Genomic DNA, 20,783 nt, shown 5'->3' with positions numbered 1-20,783 from the left:
CCTAGACAGGTGATCCTCAGTTATATAAGAAAGACAGCTGAGTGTGAGCATGTCAGCAAGGCAGTGAGGAACAAGCAGTATTTATCCATGGTTTCTGTTTCTAAGTTCCTGCCCTGACTTTCCTCAATGATGAACTGTGACTTGAAGTATAAGCCAAATAAATGTTTTCCCTCCCCAAGTTGCTTTTGATCAGACTGTTTTATCACAGCAACAGAAAATAAAACACATAAATAGAAGTTTCCAGAAGGGTACTCAGGTTTAGCCAATGGTTCCTGGCTGACAAATATGTTACAAGGGCTTCCACAAATTATGTTATTCATCCCTAAACAGAACTCTACAAGGCAAGAATTTTAACTCTATTCATAGGAAAAAACTGAAATCTAAGATATTGAGTAAAATGCCAGAATTAGCAGCAGGGGATTGAAAGAGCAGATGAGACTTGAGATAGAGCTCTTTGTTCTTACGCTTTGTGCCTCCTACATAGAATACACATTAAAATTCCAGTCACTCATGCTGATATCAGTTCAGGAGCTTTTGAATGTACATTAGTACACAGAACTGGGCCTGCATACTCTAATGGTCATTAGGGATAATTACAGTAATAATATCATCATTCTCAGGTAACAGATAAGGAAACTGAGCCTTTCGAAGATGACTTGTGTAGAAAGTTAAACTCAAGAAGGTCAGAGTCATTGAGAACACAGTGTCTGCCTCCTAGGACCATGCATTGTGCATAGCTATACCACTGGTGTGTATGTAAGTCAGAGGTCAATGTTGAGTGTCTTCCTCCATATTTCTCTCACCTTATTTTCTGAGAAAGGCACCCACTTCCATCAGTTACACTCAGTAAGTGTCATACCCAGACAGCCATGACATGCAAGCTGCCATTTATTCCATGTTTTCTGGATGGTGCTCTGTGAGCCTCTGCATGTTGGGGTTCTTGCTCCTTCAGGTTTTGCACATCACATTTGAGATTTAAGAAAGTGGTAGTCTCATATGGTATGCATTCACCTTTTGTAAGGCAGATCTTAAATTCATGGTCATCTAGTAACAGAATTGTCTCACAAGACTGGAAAGACTTAGTTACAGCAGTATTTGAACCTGGTCCTCAATTACAGTGGAGGACATGGCGGAAAGATGAGTCTAAGACCAATGAAGTAGGGCTAGAGGTATGGAGGTTTCCCAAGGCCAACTTCTTGGAGAGGGCAATTATGCTGATGTACAAAGATAGTTTATATTAGATCTATAACATGCAGCAGCTTTGAACACTTGGGACAGAGTTGAAGAAGTCAGAAAGAAGAAAACTGAGTCATTTACTAAAGTTATACAGGGCCCAGAATGATTAAAAAAAAAAAAAAAGATTGACTTCAGCTTTAAATAGAATGATACCAAATCCAGAAGCTAGACAAATAATAATTGAATCTTTGGCTTCTGAAAATGCTAATTCACAATGCAAAAGGGTACTTAGGTTCTGTGGGATGGTCTGTATGTCACGTGTGTTGCTGATTGGTCAATAAATAAATCACTGATTGGCCAGTGGCTAGGCAGGAAGTATAGGCGGGACAAGGAGAGAGGAGAATTCTGGGAAGTGGAAGGCTGAGTCTGAGAGACATTGCCAGCCGCTGTCATGACAAACAGCATGTGAAGATGCCAGTAAGCCACGAGCTACGTGGCAAGGTATACATTTATAGAAATGGATTAATTTAAGATCTAAGAACAGTTAGCAAGAAGCCTGCCACGGCCATACAGTTTGTAAGCAATATAAGTCTCTGTGTTTACTTGGTCGGGTCTGAGCAGCTGTGGGACTGGCAGGTGAGAGAGATTTGTCCTGACTGTGGGCCAGGCAGGAAAACTCTAGCTACAAATCCAGAAGCTAGACAAATAATAATTGAATCTTTGGCTTCTGAAAATGCTAATTCACAATGCAAAAGGGTACTTAGGCCTTTGAAGGCAAGATCAACACCCATAGAAGAGTGGATCCGAGATACAGTCAATATTGAATCTCATAACCATGATGATGCTTAAATAGGAGAGGTGATTTCCAGAGGCTTGAAGAAAAATCAAAATGTCATATGTTTTAATTGTCACCTAAAAAGGGATTGTAGGCAGGGCATTCCTAGAAACAATTTTTTTCCCTAGGAATAATCCAAACAGAGGGCTGACATTGGACTAATGAATGCAGATTAACAAAAGACAGGCAAGGTAACCCTTTGCCATTGGGAAATGCCTTGGGGGACCTCTCGCAGGCCCCCATGTCAAATTTGGTTTAGTTATTCCCTGTCACCATGGGGGAAACTCCTCCCCAGAGCAATTAAAGGACCTAATGCCTATTGTAAAAAAAATATACTACTCTTGGTGACAGAACAGTTTTAGAAGATAAAACAAAAATTTCAAGAGAAACCATAAAGCAAATATTTTGGCAAACTTCTATAAATGATCAAAGATCAGAGTTAAAAATACAAATAAATGACATTGTCCAGAGAAAAAAGTTATGAATACCATCAAAATTGATAAAGATTAGATTTGAACAAAAAAGGCCTCTTGATTAGAAGAGGCAATAGGACATCAAACAGAGTGACCATTCAATCTAAACTAACTTCTAAGACTAACAAATGCCTTTCATTTGGTCAGATATAATTTGCCAAAAGGGAAACTCCCCAACGTTAGGGTTGGGACAGGGTTTTATTTTTGTCTTTCCAGGAGAATGAAGGCATCCAGCTAAGGAATCTGAAGAACACTGGACAAGTGAGACATCTGAAGAAAAAGGACAAATCATCCAGAGAAAATGTACTAAGAAAAGAGTAAAGTGGCCTATTGGTATATCACATTTCCAATAGTATAAAATTTCATAAATCTTCCCAAATGTTTGTTTCTGCTGTTCTCTACAAAAATATAATGCAAATGGTCTTTGTGGTCCTAGTTTAATTAAAAATTAAAGCTGGCTATGGAGTTGGAGTGTGGCTCTTTCCTTCTCTAAACCCAAGCATGCTTGTTAAAAGGAAAATACAAAATATCTGTATCATGTTAGAAGAGACACCTGATATGGGACAGAAGAAAAACCAAAATTAAGGGACTATTTTATTGCCACTAATCTCATAATTCTTTGGTTTTATTTTGACTCTAATTTTTTCTTAAGGTATAAATATCTCAAAATTTATAAAATTAATATATTTTAAACTTTTTGTCATAATATTAATGGTCATATAGAGTACTACCTAATTCTAGAAAAAGGGCTGATTCATCTAGCTTCCTGCACATGATTTTGGGTTTGCGTCTCAATCAGGTAACTAGCAATTAAGTTTTTGTACTATGGATGTACATAACAAATTATAGTCCTTTAACCTCTTCAAGATCTGCTGCATATGCCATTTAAAATGTTTAAGTGTTCTGCAGTGAACCATGACCACGCTTAACAGCAACCTTTAAAGCCTCAAAAAGGAGGATGGGGCCCACAATGACAATTCCACCTGGATTGTGGTAACACCACTAAGCTGACAAATACCACCCAAAGATCGGCTTTGTACTACAAACTGCTGAGGACAATTTCAAGGTGGCTAGTTGGGACGATCCAGCCTCACAGACTACTCTAGCCAGGACTTGAGATAAGCCCTGCACTTTGCCATTACACAGAGACTAGACAACAAATCACACAGCTAGCTCTCCCAGGACTTGACAATCCCCCCCCTTTTTTTTTCCAGAGGCCCCTAAAGATGCTGCCATCCCCAGACAGCAGGAAGTAATTTTAAGAACATGATACTCACATTCCCAAGAGGTTGGGTGGGCAGTTTTTCATTGCTTAGTGGGTTATAAATATTTGCCATCATTTAGGGGGGTTGGTTACAAGCTGTTATTGGTAATGATCAAGAAAAAGGCTAAACAAAGGAGATTAAATTCAGGGATCTCATTCTAAAGAGAGAGGGGTGGTGGTGGTATAGAAATGATAGGATAAAATGGTAGATTACTAAATCCACTTTTAAACTAAAAAAAGGAACTACTAGCTGGGCAGTGGTGGCACACACCTTTAATCCTAGCACTCAGGAGGCAGAGGCAGGTGAGTGAGTTCTCTGTGAGTTTGAGGCTAGCCTGGTCTACAAAGTGAGTTCCACGACAGGTTCCAAAGCTACACAGAGAAACTTTGTCTTAAAAACAAAACAACAACAACAAAAAAAGCAACTACTAGTCTTATATATTTTACATTGATATAGATTTTTGTATACTGATACAAATTTGAGGTTATTTTTGTTATACTGTATATATGTTTCTACTCTTGTTTAGGATATTTTTGTATATTGATACAAATTTGATGTTATCTTGGTTAGAGCATACTGTATATACTTTTCTACTCTTGTTCAAGGTACTGTACCTATATACAGTTCATTTAACAATACAATGTAAATTTCTAGTCCTTGAAAGTTATTATTACAAACTATTACGGATAATAAAGAAATGCAGGTCAGAATTTAGCCACTTATTACAATCAAACTTGTAGTCAATGTTAGGTATATATTCAAGGTAAAATAGATATATTTTAGATAAACAGGCAGTCTTCAAACACTCAGAAATATACAGGATATGGCATTAAAGACGTTTTAATAACATAAGGGTTTTTTTTTTTTTATGACAATGAGACATCTGCTCCTAGCAGCACCAATGTACTTCAGAGAAGATGATGGGCATCGAGAAACTCCATATAGAGTTTAATTTCTTTGTTGCAAAAGTTAGTCACTGGTCAAAAAACTGCCATTGCCTTGACTGCTGACAGTATGCTGTCCAAATTGGACAAGCAGGACACAAAAGAAAGTGACTGCCAAACTTTGCCAAGACAAAGCAGGATAATCCTTCAAAAATCCTGCTTCATAGAAAAATCTGTCAGACATTCTTAGCCTATAGACTGAAGATGAATGCCGCTACATTACAGAGGAACCTTTGGTGACTGTCCAGGCAGCCAGCTGTTTCTGTCATTTCTTGTGGGAGCCCGTTCTCAGGTTCCTCGTGGCTTTACCCAGCAGGTCCGCATGGAGGATGATTAGGACCACGGGCCTGAGTGCAGGTGTCTGAGATGGCCTGCACTTGGCTGTGCTGGGGGAGGAGGCCTTTTGCTCCACCCCTTGGCATCTTTATAAAAACCCTGGGGCAGAGACAGTCGGGGCCGTTGGAAAAGGTTCCAGGCCCTCTTGAGGCTATCCTTTATTTTCTATCTGTTTATCTCTGCAAGATTCTCCGCAATAAATCCTTCTATCTAATATTTCCTGCTGCTCACACTCAAGAAAACTCTGGGGAACTGTGGGGGTGGTGGGTAAACGCCCCACAATTTCTTTTTAGAAGTTGTTTGCTCTGCACTTCCTGTTTACTCAGGTAATATATTCTTCTCAGATCTCTGATGGAGATGAAGACTAGATAGTTACACTTTTCCTTTTACTAAATTCAGAAAAGAAACTCACAAAAGAGGTGTAAATGTATAAGGTGAAGAGACATAAAAAGATAGTTTTGGCTTGGTAATACAAGTTTGGATAGAAAGTGAATTAGGTACAACGCTTTGGACTCACCAAGCTAGGATAATGGAGTAATTTCTCTGAATTTGTCAAATGCAAATAGACTAGACATTGTTAATGTAATTCTTGCTTATGTATATTTGTATATAGTTATTGTACTTATTATATGTAGTTTTAATGTTAGTTAAAACCTTCACTTTTTATTTAGACAAAAAGGAGGATATGTTGTATAATATTTTGATTTTGTTCTGAAAAATAAAGCTTGCTTGGATCAGAAGGCAGAGCTAGCCACTAGCTGACCACAGAGGTTAGGAGACAGGAAGTGATAAGATGAGACTGACAGAGGAGCTTGGCCCTTTTGGATGGAGAAATGGAAGAGGTAGGAAGCTACTGGTTCTCTGATCTTCAGGTTCTTACCTCAATTTCTGACTTCTGATTTTTTATTCATTAAGATTAATTACATTAATGCTTCAGTGTGGCACAAAAGGCACCAGGTAAGGGCAGCCACTGAGGGGCATGTGTAACTTAAAGAGGAAGTTGCTTAGCCAGTTTGAGAGTCAGCTATGTAAAATGGCAAGGTAGAGGAAAGTTGCTTATGTCTGAGGCAGTGACCTCAGGGTTTCGAATCCAATCATCTCCTATAGCCAGTGAAGCTTGAAAAATTATAAGTAACAGCTGGAAAGATGGATGACTCAGCAATTAAGAGTATGCACTACTTTCGCAAAGACCTGAGTTTGGTTCCCAGTGGCCACATCAAGCAGCTCACAACCATCTATAACTCAGCTACAGGTGACCTCTTCTGGCCTCTGTGGGCACTGCACTCAACTAAAATTCTTTTGAGTAGCTATACTTTTCTTCCATTAGGTTGTTGAATATACAATCATCATCCTTCCCACCATAGGCTCTTTGGACTCGCTAGTTCATCTGTCTGGAAAACTCTTTTCTTAGAAATTGTTGTGTCTGGCTTTTTTCCTTGCCTTCTACATCTCTACAGGTATGTCCCTTTCTTAGAAAGATTTTCCCTAATGACATTATCTAAAGAAGATCCCAACCTGACTGGCACTATCTGTCCCAGTCCCTTCAAAGCCCTTATTCCTGATCATGGGTCATATACTCCAAACTTAAAACAATGCCAAAACAAAGATTCTGTCTTAATTGGTTTGCTATGGAGCCTGAGTATGAATTGTTTCAAAAGCTCCCATTGTGACTCAATTTGTCCCTTGTCATAGTTGAGAACCAGCCCACTAGATTGTAACTGAGAAAGGGCCAACATAATACTGGGAAATGCCCAGTGAAGGATTGTTACATCTGGACATGTGTGAGGAAAAGAAATGACTCTTGTTTTACTGGGGCCACAGTGATGGACTGAAAAAGAATGATGCCCATAGGCTCATATATTTGAATGAGGGAGTGGCACTTGTTTAAGGATTAGGAGGTGCATCCTTGTTTAAAAGGAAGTGTGTTGCTAGGTGTGAGCTTTGAGGTTTCAAAAATTCACACCAAGCCCAGTGTCTCTCTCGTTCTGCCTTCCTGCCTGCAGATCAGGATGCAAGTTCTAAGTTCCAAGCCTACCTTCTTGTCACCATGATGATCACAGATTAATCTTCTGAAACTGTAAGAAAGCCACCAATTAAATGCTTTCTTTTGAAAGAGTTGCCTTGATTACGGTGTCTCTTTACAGCAGTGCAATAGAGCAGTAAGTACGACACAGTCAGGCTCCAGTGTGTAGCCTCTTCAGTAGGGCTTTACTCCTAATGAGCCAATCCTTCTTGCTAGCCTCAAGCAACACCAGCAACAAAAAGAGGAAACCCCTGCTAAGCAGCACTATGGATGGGACTAAGATTAACTTTAACTGAACTTCATATTCCAAGACTAGGAGACCATCTCCCATCCTGTTGTTCCATTGGGTAAAGAGTAACAGTTATGGGGTCTGTGTGGTGGGTGAGGTCATTGATCATACCTGTCCATGGAGAGCTGAGCAACCAGGGTAACGTCCGTGTTGTCAGCAGCAGGCTCGAACTCATAGTGCAGGAAGTATAGGTGGGTTCGGTGGACAGTGAAGCGTTCTCGCCGGAACTCATAACACAAGTCATCCTCATCCAGCTCTGACAGCTGCTTCTGAAGCTTCAAAGGAAGAAAAAGGCTTGGCGACAGGAGGAAAGGCACCAAGATGCCCAGAAGCCTGCCTGCAGTTGTCTGTCATTCCTGTGTTGATAGTTTAATGGAAAAGACTCCCATTTCATTTCCTGATCCATTACTCTAACATCAGAGGTAATCACAAAGGCAGGTACCTTCTCCATATGAGAGATGAGCCTCCTTGTGGCCAAGAGCCATGGTGATGCTCACTGACAAACAGACCCCACACAAATCCTTCAAAAAAAAAAAAGCAGAGGCCTTTCCTGGGCAAGTCAGTCAAAAAGTCAGTCAAAGGGTGGCTTCAATTAACCCAAAGAAGATACTTGTAGATGAGGAAATCCCAAGTGAGAAGGTTTCTGAGTGACCTAATGCTTTTGTCTTCGAGCTACACACTTCAGTCTCTGGGTCAGGTACAGGAAAGAAGAACCAAGCAAATGCATTAACGTCACAAAATCTTTCCTTTTATTTATTTTTTAAACCTAAATTTAGTCTAATGCTATGAAAGTCTGTCTTCATTAACAGGAATGCTATGAAAGTCTGTCTTCATTAACAGGAAAGTATATTTAGTTCTATTCCTCTTTCCTTGCTCACCTAGTGAAAATTGTAGTCTAACCTGCTAACAAGGAGCTCAGACTTTGACCAACCATTGCTGGTTAAACCCCACAGTACTACTACCATGCAAATGATGATATCCGCTTAACAGACTGAAAAGTTGAAATCTCAAAGTACCTGGCAAAAAGTATTTATGACCTGGCAAAGCACTAACTACAGTGATGGAAAGGAATTAGTATATGTTGGCAGGGTGGGGTGAGTGACTTGGAAAAAGACAAAAGAGCTACTGTGGTAATGGGAATGACCTACACTGACCTACTTGACCTACTGTGATTGTGATGTTTACCTGAGTGCACACATTTGTGAATGCTCTGCAAGCTTGGCTTTGGGCAGAAAAGACTTAATACATACAGTTTGCATTTCAATAAAATTAAACTTAAAAAATAATAATTTCCCAAGGGTTGCACAACTGGCTCTGATTTTTGTCCTCAGCCTTTCTAACACACAATATCATACATTTCAATATAAATTAAAGTTTACGTGGCTACACTTACTTGTCTGTCTGAAAGTAATAGACTGGCTTTCAAAAAAATGTCTTTTTTAAATCTCAAAACTGATAGCATAATTCACAAGAAAACACATTAACTGCTTCTCTCAGTATAGCGCTTCATCACTGAGTCCACTGTTGTGATACATTATGCCACTGTATTATTTCTCAAGAGAGTAGCAGGGGCACACATGCCATTGTAAAGGATAGCTTTACTCCTTCTCCAGCATGGCCTCACTCTGCACAGTGGTGCTTACTAAAGCTGTGAGTCTGTTTCTCTGTCTTTGAAATCTAGGCTGAACTTGGGACAGGCTTTTGTTGCTAGAATTCAGAGGAAGCAATATCCTCCTATTCTGAGGCTAGACTCCAAGAGGCAATGTGTGGTTCTCTACTATAGCTGGGAGCCCATGCTCAGGTGAGCCTGATGGGAGAGGACAGACACCTGTGCCCAGTATACTTTCCTCAGTTGCTCACACCATGTGAGCAAACCCAGCTAATCTCAGCATAGTTGTTCTAATAAATACTTCTTGTAGACCACTGAGGTACAGGTTGTGAAAAATAGGTAACAAATAGTGTGTTATTATCACTTAATGCGGGGCATGTATTCATTATGGGGCCTGACCAATCTAAGGACAGTTCAGCTCCTGAGTCCTGTTTGGTAAATGCTCATAGATCCGCCAGGTGGCCTTGTACAACGCAGATGCAGCCACATATTTCCAAATGCTCACTGGGCAGTCAGCTGAGATCTAATGACCCAAGACACTTCTGGCCACCTAACTAATGTAAGACCAGGAGGTGGAATGGAATTCACACTTCATCAATGATTCTATGTACCACATGACCCCTTCTGATATGCAAAATTAGACCTAGATGTCTCTGGTGACAAGCACAGACAGCTGTCCTACCCATCACCTCAATTCTCTGCAGGATCTCCATTAGTGCTTCTCAGACTTGATTTCCCCTGCCTTTCTGTGACTTCCTTGGGCATTTTTCCCTCTTGGCAAAGCCCTTCCTCACTAGACTCTCTTCTACACTCTATCAACTAATGCCTTCCTTCCCTCCCTCTTCCACACTGTAGTTGAACAGAGTCCCATTCAGAAAGGAAACATTTGTAAACTCTTTGAAGGAGTGGGTTTGGCTTTCTCCTTCCTTGGTTTTACTTTGTGGCTTTAATGTGCTGACAAAGACATATAACTTCTGCTGTTGTGGAGGAAAGGAAAGGGTATGTATGGATGTTTGTATGTGAGCTTGTGGAGACACATATCTTCCTTTGATGAGTTTTCAAACAAGTATCTTACTCTATGTGGCAAGGATATTAGTGACAAGGAAGTGCTATGTATGGGGGTTTCACTTCTCTTTACCAGGGGAAAAGAATTATCAAGTGAATGGCTCTAGGAGATACTTTCTAAAGTACCCATAGAATGAATTCTAAAGGCAATAGCTGTACCCCATTCAAATTAGAACCCCTAAACCCAGGACAACCCAAGCACCTTATAAGGTATACAAGCCTCTGTTGGCATCAATGACTACTTCATGCTTAAAAAAGGGTGTGGCCATCAAAGAAAGTGCCCCCCCAAACTACCAAGGTGTAGCTTGCTCTAGCAGGGAGGGCTGGCTTGCAGTTATAGAGTATATATGTACTCTTTTATGAAATTCATGGTATCAGTGGTTTGTGATTCATCTTGCTGTCACACAGGTATGCTAAAACACATCTGCCTGTGAGACTCCAGGGTACTCAATGTCAACTGAGTGTTAATATTACCTTTACGATCGTTACTATGGGATGTACCTACACTGATATGGGCAGAGCACCTGCTCAGTGCTGTGTGTTGGGTGCCAAGCTAATGTCTCTGGGTGCACTGACTGACATTTTAAATCCCTTAGCACACATCTCTTCTTCAAAGGAGAAAACTAAGGCTCCCCCTTTGGACCTTCAGCCAGGAACACTTCACACTACACAATTACTTCTTCCCCAGAATGGATGTAAGCTTTAAATGGTATGGCAGAAAACATAATATGCCTTGAACAAAGCAGGCCATTACCATTAAAAGAAAGGAAAAGAAAAGAAAAAGGTATATGTAATAAGGTCCCAGCAAAAACAAACAAATGAAATCCACTAGAAAATCAGTTAAGGGAAACATTACAAAGTTAACAAAGATTTTTCTGTGAGTGATGGATTCAAAGATAAATTTTAATGCTTCTATATACCTTCCTGTCATTAGCAAATTCTCTGCAATTTTCCCAAATGAGCTAATGCATGTAGGAGTGCTTTGTAAAGTGTAAAGTGTTGCACAAACTTAAACAATGAGATTATGATTGCATTACTTACCTTTTCAAATTTAATGTTGGCTGGCTTATTGCTGACTGTGTGGCTCATGTTGTCTCAAGAGGAAGATATCAGCTGCTTAAATACAGTGTCTTCTTCACCCAGGGACTGGACAATGTCCCCAGGGAGACACTTGGCTGGAGGGAGTGCTTTCATTAACAGGCCTGAAGGCTACTGCACCCTGTTTTCTAGCCACAGAAGAAAACAGGGCTCCCATCAAGTGAGTGACAGAAACAAAAAGATGTATTTCTCCTGAGATAAAACGCATTTGCTAAATTGTTTCTTTGGGCAACCAGCTGAGGCACAGGCAGAATTTAACTCAAGGGAAAATGACCCTTTAAGCAGTTTGCACTTCTTCTGCCTTCCCATCCCTAAGGACAATGGTCTAGATTGGCCTTTGAGCTACCTAAAATGATGGCTGGACATGCCTGAAGGTTCAGTGGAAGTGTGTTCCCAGCTGTGGCTAAAGGGACTTCTCTTTAAAGCAGGGTGAAGAAACAGAGTGAGATTATGGGGATATTTGGAAACCAGAACCAGATAACCCTGACCCTCATTTCCTATGTGACCTTAAACAAGCTGCAATTCAACAGTAGAACTAAGGGTCTGGGCTTCAAAACTATCTTTGGAAAATCAGCAGGTTACTTGTAGCTGGTCTGGCAGGTTCTCCCATTTAATCTTCACACCAGCCCCACCTTTCAGTCCTGTGTTTTTGATGAAGGCTTTACAAGCTGACAGGTTCAGCCAAGTGTTCAAGGTTACATGATCAGTGAACCAAGCAGCTAGGACTGAACCTAAGGACGTTTACTCTGAGCTTTTGTCGTCACCATGTCACTATCATGTCAAGACCAGTGGTCTCAGGTTTTTTTTTTTTTTTTTTTTTTTTTTTTTTTTAGCTCTATCATCCAGCTAAATGGTTCTGTGGCTATGTAACAGTGACATTCCTCTGGTAGTTGTCCTTGGCAGAGTTATGCTGGCTTTCTTTTCCAGGCATTCTAAATTAAAAGGAAAAGTCACACCAGGGCTGGGCTTGACGGTATACTGGGTAAGGGGAGAGGATTTCAAGTTTGAGGCCAGTCTGGGCTACAAAGTGAGACAATGTTGTAAGAAAAAAAAAATTTAAAGTGGGCTTAAATAATAAAGGTGTTAACTGTTAAAAATTCTTTACATAAATTTACATATCAGAATATCTGGTGACTTCAGCTAATACCAGAACGTCCTTATTTTTTAACTCTGTGCATCAATTTATATAAAGGATGTGAATTATTATGGTGTTTAAATTGCAGCAAGTATGCAACCATGAAATCTCAACAATATGGTTAACTAAACAAGATCTGCATAATGACAACATATCTAATCTAAGTGGTCATCTCTAAATACATGTACATATGAGCAATACTAAAATAAATATGGACTTAGAAGGTTTTGTATGCAACACACACACACACACACACACACACACACACACACACACACACGCACACACACACCCCATTCTAATTACAGAAGAAGAGATCATGAATTTGGGAGTGAGTAGGACAGGGAAAGGGAGGAATTGGAGGGAAGAAAAGAAATGGAAATGATATATACTATACAAGGTAAAAGAGGCAGGGAAAGAACACCTTGACCCTGACTTGACCCTGAGACCAGGGCCAAGGAAAGGATACCCTGATCCTGACTTGACCTCAAGTCTAGGGCCAAGGAAAGAATACACTGTCTCTGGCTTGAACCCAAGCAAGAGACCAGGGCCACGAAAACAAAAACAATATAAAAAACAAAAAACAAAACCATCAATCCCTGAGCTTCAAGATCAGGCCACAGAATCCCACCAGTCCCAGAGCTTGCCCCAAGACCAGGCCACAAATCCCTCCAATCCTAGACCACCCGGGAAAGCCTCCCCCCACCCAACCCCAAGAAACTATATAAACTCTATCTTCTGCTCAGTCCTCTGCTGCTTCTCACCTGAGCAGAAGCAGCCACCCTCCTGGGTTTTTCCATCCCAATAAATCTCTTGTGTGAAGTTTGTTGTGTGGTGTGACTTTGTGGTATTCATTGGCTCCTGACACATGCCCTTTAGAGCTGTAACACTTGCAACTGGGGAACACCCTCACCCTGCCACCAGAGCAGCAGCACTGTAACACTTTCATTGGGGAAACCTTTCCCCACAGAGCTGTAAGACTTACATACTGCACTCGTGCATAAAATTTTATTATGAAAATAACAACAGTAACATATAAAATCCAGAAATGATTGTGCCCATCTGTGACCTCAGTGCTGAGGGATGAGACAGGTGGATCCCTGAAACTCCAGGTCCAGTGAGACATTCTGTTCCAAAAAATGAATGTGGAGAGTAATAGAGAAGGACATCCAGATAAACAATAACAACAGTAACAACAAACCCCAAAATAAGTTGCAGCAAGTAATTTATTTGTAACTATTTCCAGGAGGTCAAGGTCAAGGGACACAGACATGCCCTGGGTGAAGACTATATCTGCTATCTACAAAAGCCCTTTTGTGTACCAGAGTTCCCCAAGATGGAACTTTAAGGATGGTTATCTTCCTTCATTTTCATTTTCCCATGGCCAGCCCTCAAATAACCAGATTGCATTTCTATCCAATCCTCTATCCCCAGTACTGGCTTTTAAGTGGTGAGCAGATGTAGACAGCTACAGAAGATTTAGTGCATGCATTACTTAAGTAGCAGAGACACTCTGTGCTCACCAATACCCACATTCTTTTTTTCTGGGAACACAGCTGGGCTATATTTTCAGCTCCTTGCATTCAGACAGATAGGCTTGCACTTTTGAGTCTCAGACACAAATATTGTGTTCTTTTCTTGGCTGACAGCCAGAGTAAAAGAGTTCCCCAGAGGAATCCAGGGTTCCATGGAGGGCAGAAACAAGATAAGAAGGGTTTTGCTTCTGAACCTGAAGAAGAGCCATATGACAATTATGAAAACTCACTTGGATTTTTCTGCTCAGAATATTGAACCATGTTATAGTTGCTTGTGTTACATTACTAGGCATACCATTTTGTAGGAATATTATTTTAAGATGTGTTACATATCTTTATTCTGTGAACTGTTTAATGCTGCAAAGATGTGTTGCATTCTTTTATGTTACATTTGTTTAACTCTGTGAAGCTGTGTTACTCTGCCTGTCTAAAACTCCTGATGGTCTAATAAAAAGAGCTGAATGACCAATAGCAAGACAAGAAAAAGATAGGTGGTGCAGATAGGCAGAAAAAATAAAGAGAAGGAGAAATCTGGGAGAAAAGAAAGAAGAGGAAAAGGAGAAAAAGATGCTAGGGGCCAGCCACCCAGCCAGCCAAGAAGTAAGAGTGAAAGTAAGATATACCAAAGTAAGAAAAAGGTATAAGCCCAGAGGCAAAAGGTAGATGGGATAATTTAAAGTTAAGAAAAGCTGGCTAGAAATAAGCCAAACTAAGGCTGGGCATTCATAACTGAGAACAAGCCTCTGTGTGTGATTTATTTGGGAGCTGGGTGGCAGGCCCCACAAAAGAGCAAAAACAACCAACAACAACATCCTGCTTAACTAGCAAGTAATCAAGACAAAGTCCAATAGACCAAAGAAGGAATCTCAGAGGCCACTTCAGAGATTTTTCTTTCTGATGTCTTGGAACAACAGATAAAAATGCTGGTGGGTAAGCTAACAATAAGAATATTGCTCATGCTTTCAAATTACTTTGAATTTAAATTGTCTTTAAATGGAATTCATATCCACTATTTGTTTCCCCTTAACATTTGTATGAGGTGATAAGGATTGGTCCCGCTGCCCTCAGATTAAAAATGAGGAAATGTGGAGGGCTTGGTAGATAACTCGGTGAGTAAAGCATTCACAGCACAGCACATGAACCTGTGTTTGGATACCCAGCGCCTACATAAAACCCAGAAATGATTGTGCCCATCTGTGCCCCAAGTGCTGAGGGATGAGACAGGTGGACCCCTGAAACTCCAGGTCCAGTGAGACATTCTGTTCCAAAAAATGAATGTGGAGAGTAATAGAGAAGGACATCCAGAGTAATAGAGAAGGACATCCAGAGTGTGCCACTGGCCTGCACAAGCATGCACACACACACACACACACACACACACACACACACACACACACATCGGGTGAGAGGGGGGATGTTGCCCCAGAGATTTTCTCAGAGAGCCTGGGGCACCACACTCATCTCCTTAGATCTCATCCAAGGCTCTTCTTTCTTGTGGTTTCCATGAAGTAGTTAAGTTTTGTTGAACCACACAGACAGGGAGAGAAATATCACTAACTCACGGTTATCTGCTGTGTGTATTAGTCAACAAGTTCCAGGTATTCTGGACATTTTTACTCAGGAGACCAAACAAGAAGCCATTTTCAGTCTTTCATGAGAGGAAGAGCCCACATTCAAGTATGTTCAGTGAAGGTTCAGAAGGGCTCTCTCTGCAGGCCCTGACTAGGCTTGGAGGAGACAGAAAAGAAAAAGGCATGACATCCTTTTTCCCAGACACAATTAGCAGGCTCTTATTTCATATCAATCTCTAGGTTAGAGATGAACACGAGGCCTTTGTTTCTGCATTTCAATGGATCTTGTAGTCTAGAAGGAGAGGCAAAGAAGCAAGTCAGCAATTTCTATTTTTGTTGTGGTGCTGGGATTGGAACCCAGAGTCTCCTAGGTGCTAGGCAAGCATTCTGCCATGCTGCTTCCCAGCCTGAAAGTCAGTGTAATCATGAGTACAACTTGATTTTGGGGAACAAGTGCTGGTGGCACATTATTATAAGCTGCCAACCTGCCTATTTTAGTTTTTTTTTGTTTGTTTTTTTCTGTTGCTATTATAAAATCCTCTGATAAAAAGTCACTTAAGGGAAAATGGGTGTATTTTAGCTCATACTTTCAAGTTACAATTTATCATGGTCAAGTCACCAAGAGCTTGAAACAGATGGTCACATTATGTCCATAGTCAAAAGAGAGCAATGAATTCATGTGAGTGCTCAGCTTTATTTCCTCACTCTTACAGAGTTCAAGATACCCTACCTTTGGAATGGCATCATTCACAGAGGGTGAGTCTTCTTACCTTAGAGTAAGATAATCTCCCATAGGCATTCTGCAAGGTCTATCTCCCAAGTGACTCTTGATTTTGTCAAGTTGACAATACTAGCCATTATACTGCCTGAACTTATTTTGTCATTGAAAGTCTATCAAGTTCATATCCTTGATTCAATTTTACAGGGGGTTACAGAAAATTTAAACAGGTCACCTTAAATCCCACTGATTTTTCACGAGGTAGTCTCAGAAGAAGATACAGAACTACCTGAATATATGGGCACGACCAGGGGCTCAGGGGAAGTAGACTCTGTACAAGGTAGGGCTGACCTGGAACTAAAAAGCAAGCTACAAAGGACAAGCCTGTACCTAGATATCTGCCCACAGAATCTTCTAATCCTAGGTTCCTCTTCTTTTCATCTCTTCCCCTGATCCACCTAGCCACACTGTGATTTGTAAGACTTTGGAGATTAACATGTCCACAGAGGTTAACTGGTGAGGAGCCCTGCTCAGCAAATCTTTAGGGCTCCAGTCACTGTCCATGGCTTTCCTCTGGGGTTTCTCTGGGGGTACAGATGTTTCCAAACAAGCTCCTTGGTAGTGCTGTACAGAATGATGTCATAAAGTGTTTATAGAATCTGTTTATATGTGTCTTATTTTTAACTTCTAAGAGAGCCATGGTGAAGCTGCTGTCTTTTTCTCCTAGTGGGCTTAGTATCAGGGAACAGAGCTTCACAGATGGCCAGTCTATCACCTTCATAGCATAAAAGACCTGAACTTGTAAGCCTTACTCATTTCAGAGATGATATAATATGAGATCTCAGAGGGGGTTGAAGGAAAGATGTCTCAGATAAACTTTTCACAACACACATAACAAGAACTTCCTGTAGTGGGTGGTACACTGGGCACCTTAACTTTTAGCCCTCTAAACATGACCATCATGGATTAAACTAATAGCTGTTTTACAGGTGAGAAAACAGAAGCTCACAGAAAGCTGGAGTCATACCCCAAGTCATAGGTCTAGTCTAGGGCTAGATTTCTTCATCCTATACCCAAGAATCATTCTGGAAAATGCATATTTTAGGCAAACAACTGTTGCAGTTCTTATAGTTAACAAGAATAATTAAGAACCAGGTGGCAGGCAGCCTTTCCATATATGCAGATATTCTGATGAAGAAAAAGCAAAACTGACATCATGAATTGGGGCTAGGGAGATGGAGGGGGTAATGTGCTTGCTACTGCGAAAAATATATTTTTCTATTAAAGGTAGCCTACAGAATGGGAAAAGATCTTCACCAACCCCACATCTGACAGAGGACTGATATCCAGAATATATAAGGAACTCAAGAAATTAGACATCAAAATGCCCAACAGTCCAATTAAGAAATGGGCTATAGAGCTAAACAGAGAATTCTCAACAGAGGAAACTCAAATGGCTGAAAGACATTTAAGGAATTGCTCAACATCCCTAATCATCAGGGAAATGCAAATCAAAACAACTCTGAGATACCACCTTACACCTGTCAGAATGGCTAAGATCAAAAACACTGAAGACACCTTATGCTGGAGAGGATGTGGAGCTAGGGGAACTCTCCTCCACTGCTGGTGGGAATGCAAGCTTGTCCAACCACTTTGGAAATCAATATGGCGCTTTCTTAGAAAATTGGGAATCCATCTCCCCCAAGATCCAGCTATACCACTCTTGGGCATATACCCAAGGAATGCTCAACCACACACAAGAGCACTTGTTCAGCTATGTTCGTATCAGCATTGTTTGTAATAGCCAGAACATGGAAACAACCTAGATGCCCTTCAACCGAAGAATGGATAAACAAAATGTGGTACATATACACAATGGAATACTACTCAGCAGAGAAAAACAATGACATCCTGAGGTTTGCAGGCAAATGGATGGATCTAGAAAAAATCATCCTGAGTGAGGTAACCCAGACTCAGAAAGACAAACATGGTATGTACTCACTCATAGCAGGATACTAGATGTGGAACAAGGATGACTGGACTGCTACTCACATCACCAGGGAGGCTACCTGGAAAACAGGACCCCAAGAAAGACACAGGGATCGCCCAATGACTGAGAAATGGAAGAGATCTACATGAACAGCCTGGACATGAGTGGGAGTAATGAAGGGTGAGGGTCAAGGGAAAGAGAGCTTGGGGGAGCGGGAGATCCCAGCTGGATCAACAACAGAGAGGGAGAACAAGGAATAGGAGACCATGGTAAATGAAGACCACATGAGAATAGGAAGAAGCAAAGTGCTAGAGAGGCCCACAGAAATCCACAAAGATACCCCCACAACAGACTGCTGGCAATGGTCGAGAGACAGCCCGAACTGACCTACTCTGGTGATGGGATGGCCAAACACCCTAATTGTCGAGCTAGAAACCCCATCCAACTACTGAGGTATCTGGATGCAGAGATCCATGGCTAGGCCCCGGGTGGATCTCTGGGAGTCCAATTAGCCAGAATGAGGAGGGTTTATATGAGCGAGAATTGTTGAGACCAAGGCTGGATAAAGCACAGGGACAAATAGCCAAACAAATGGAAACACATGAACTATGAACCAATGGATGAGGGGTCACCAACTGGATCAGGCCCTCTGAACAGGTGAGACAGTTGATTGGCTTGATCTGTTTGGGAGGCATCCAGGCAGTGGGACCAGGTCCTGTGCTCATTGCATGAGTTGGCTGTTTGAAACCTGGGGCCTATGCAGGATCTCTTGGCTCGGCCTGGGAAGAGGGAACTGGACCTACCTGGACTGAGTCTACCAGGTTGATCTCAGTCTGCGGGGGAGGCTTTGCCCTGGAGGAGGTGGGAATGGGGGTGGGCTGGGGGGAAGGTGAGGGGGGCCATAGGGGGGAGAACAAGGGGATCTGTGGCTGATATGTAGAACTGAACTGTATTGCAAAATAAAAATACAAATTAAAAAAAAAAAGAAAGCAGGATGAGGAAGCCATGGGGAGCAAACCAGTAAGAAGCACCCCTCCATGGCCTCTGCATCAGCTCCTACCCTGAGGTTCCTACCCTGCTTGAGTCCTACCCTGCTTTTGATAATGAACAGTGAATGATATGGAAGTATAAGCCAAATATACTCTTTCCTCCCTAAGTTGCTTTACTAAGACATCCTTAACTATATTCTTGTTATTGTTCTCCTCCTCCTCCTCCTCCTCCTCCTCCTCCTCCTCCTCCTCCTCTTCCTCCTCATTATTATTATCAGGTTTCAGCATCAGGAAGAACCAAATGGCCCATACTTCCTGCTGTGAATCTCTTACTCAGGAGGATTGCCTGACCTACAGCAAAAGTGGCACAACTTGTACGTATGCTTTATAGATAGATTTCTAAGGGACTCCACAGGTTTGTTTCTCAGCCATCCCCCCAGTAGAAGTATTAATTAAACCTGATCCTATTCAGGAAATGACAGTTACCTTCAGACAAAAGCCAAATACCAATGCATGCAGTGTTTCTGAAAGCAAGACCTTCTCTTTGGATGTTGTGCCAGGAAACACTCAGGAAGACATCCCTGTCCCCATTGATCAGATGGTAAATCCAGGGGCTAAGAGCATTTATGGGATTTTGCTGAGGTCATGTGTCTATTAAATGAATGTTTCTAATCTCTAGATGTTTCACACACTCATCATCACCATCACTCATTACCACCACTGAAGAAATAGCTGAGCAGGCATGAAAATGGCATCCTTTATAACCTGTGTCTGCCTGTTCTCCACTGCTTCTTCCCATACAGTCCACACTGTAGACTCCACATTCCTACTTATCCAGCCTTCAGATCTAAGCTCCTGGCCACATATTGAGCTGCAGGCCTGCAATCCTAACACTTGGGGGAGCAGAAGGATCACATATTTAGTTCTAGCCTGGACTACAGAGTGAGCATGAGGTCAGTCTGGGAAACCTAGCAAAACTTTCATCTTAAAATAAAATGAAAGCCAAACTTAGAAAAACAAAGAGATTAGGGGTGTAGTCATAGAGTGTCTGCCTATAATGCATATACTTTAGGTTTACTTTCAAATATTGGGGGAAAATATATTTAAAAAAAATCTTCCTTCAGTACATCTCTCTCACTGAAATTCTCTCTTAGTCATGTGACTAAGTACACTCTTTCCCAGTGTACTCTCAGAGCACTACCACCATGCTGGCACTTGCCACCCTATGATACCTTCATGCCTGTCTGCATTCCCTAGGAGACAAGCACTGTGAAATCTTAAGAGCATCTTGTCCCATCACTAGCCCTGTATCTGGTAACTCAGTGAGCATCTGCTGGGTAGAAGATTAAGTCTTGAGGCTTGTATTGTCTGCTATGGAACCTGTTCCCATCAGGGTCAAGTGAAGTGGATCTTGACTGCTTCCTTCAGACTCACAGCCATCTGTGCACTGTGTCAGCTCTGATGGCCTCTTCCTAGAGTTCAAAGCATCATCTTTGGACAGGACCCTGGATTTGCCTTTGTTTTTACCTCACCCTTGCCCAGGTGGTGGACTTCCCATAGAGCTAGGCCACTAGGAGTGCAATGTCCACAGACTGTCTATCTCTGCATGTAGTCTCTGTCTCTGCTGGATGATTCAGCTTGCAATTTAGCCAACAAAGTTATCTGTAAGGCAGGGTATAGGACCCTGCTGCCTTCATGAGTGCTAGCTATACCTTTTCCTCTGTCCTTAGAA

General features: G+C 41.5%; 1 protein-coding gene across 3 annotated transcripts in view; it reads right to left on the bottom strand.

The window, feature by feature from the left end:
- Window positions 1-20,783, bottom strand: part of Large1 (LARGE xylosyl- and glucuronyltransferase 1) — a 569,590-nt gene that overhangs the window by 31,447 nt on the left and 517,360 nt on the right. For all 3 annotated transcript variants that reach the window (XM_052728941.1, XM_052728940.1, XM_052728939.1), the window contains one exon: window positions 7,453-7,616. In XM_052728941.1, coding sequence (XP_052584901.1) covers window positions 7,453-7,616 — 164 coding nt within the window. The remainder of the gene's footprint in view (window positions 1-7,452; window positions 7,617-20,783) is intronic.

Source organism: Peromyscus californicus, unplaced genomic scaffold (genome assembly GCF_007827085.1).
Source record: "Peromyscus californicus insignis strain IS unplaced genomic scaffold, ASM782708v3 Scaffold_8__1_contigs__length_139910024, whole genome shotgun sequence".
Taxonomy (NCBI): Eukaryota; Metazoa; Chordata; class Mammalia; order Rodentia; family Cricetidae; genus Peromyscus; species Peromyscus californicus.
Note: the sequence above shows the minus strand (reverse complement) of the source record. Positions and strands in the feature narration are given on the sequence as shown.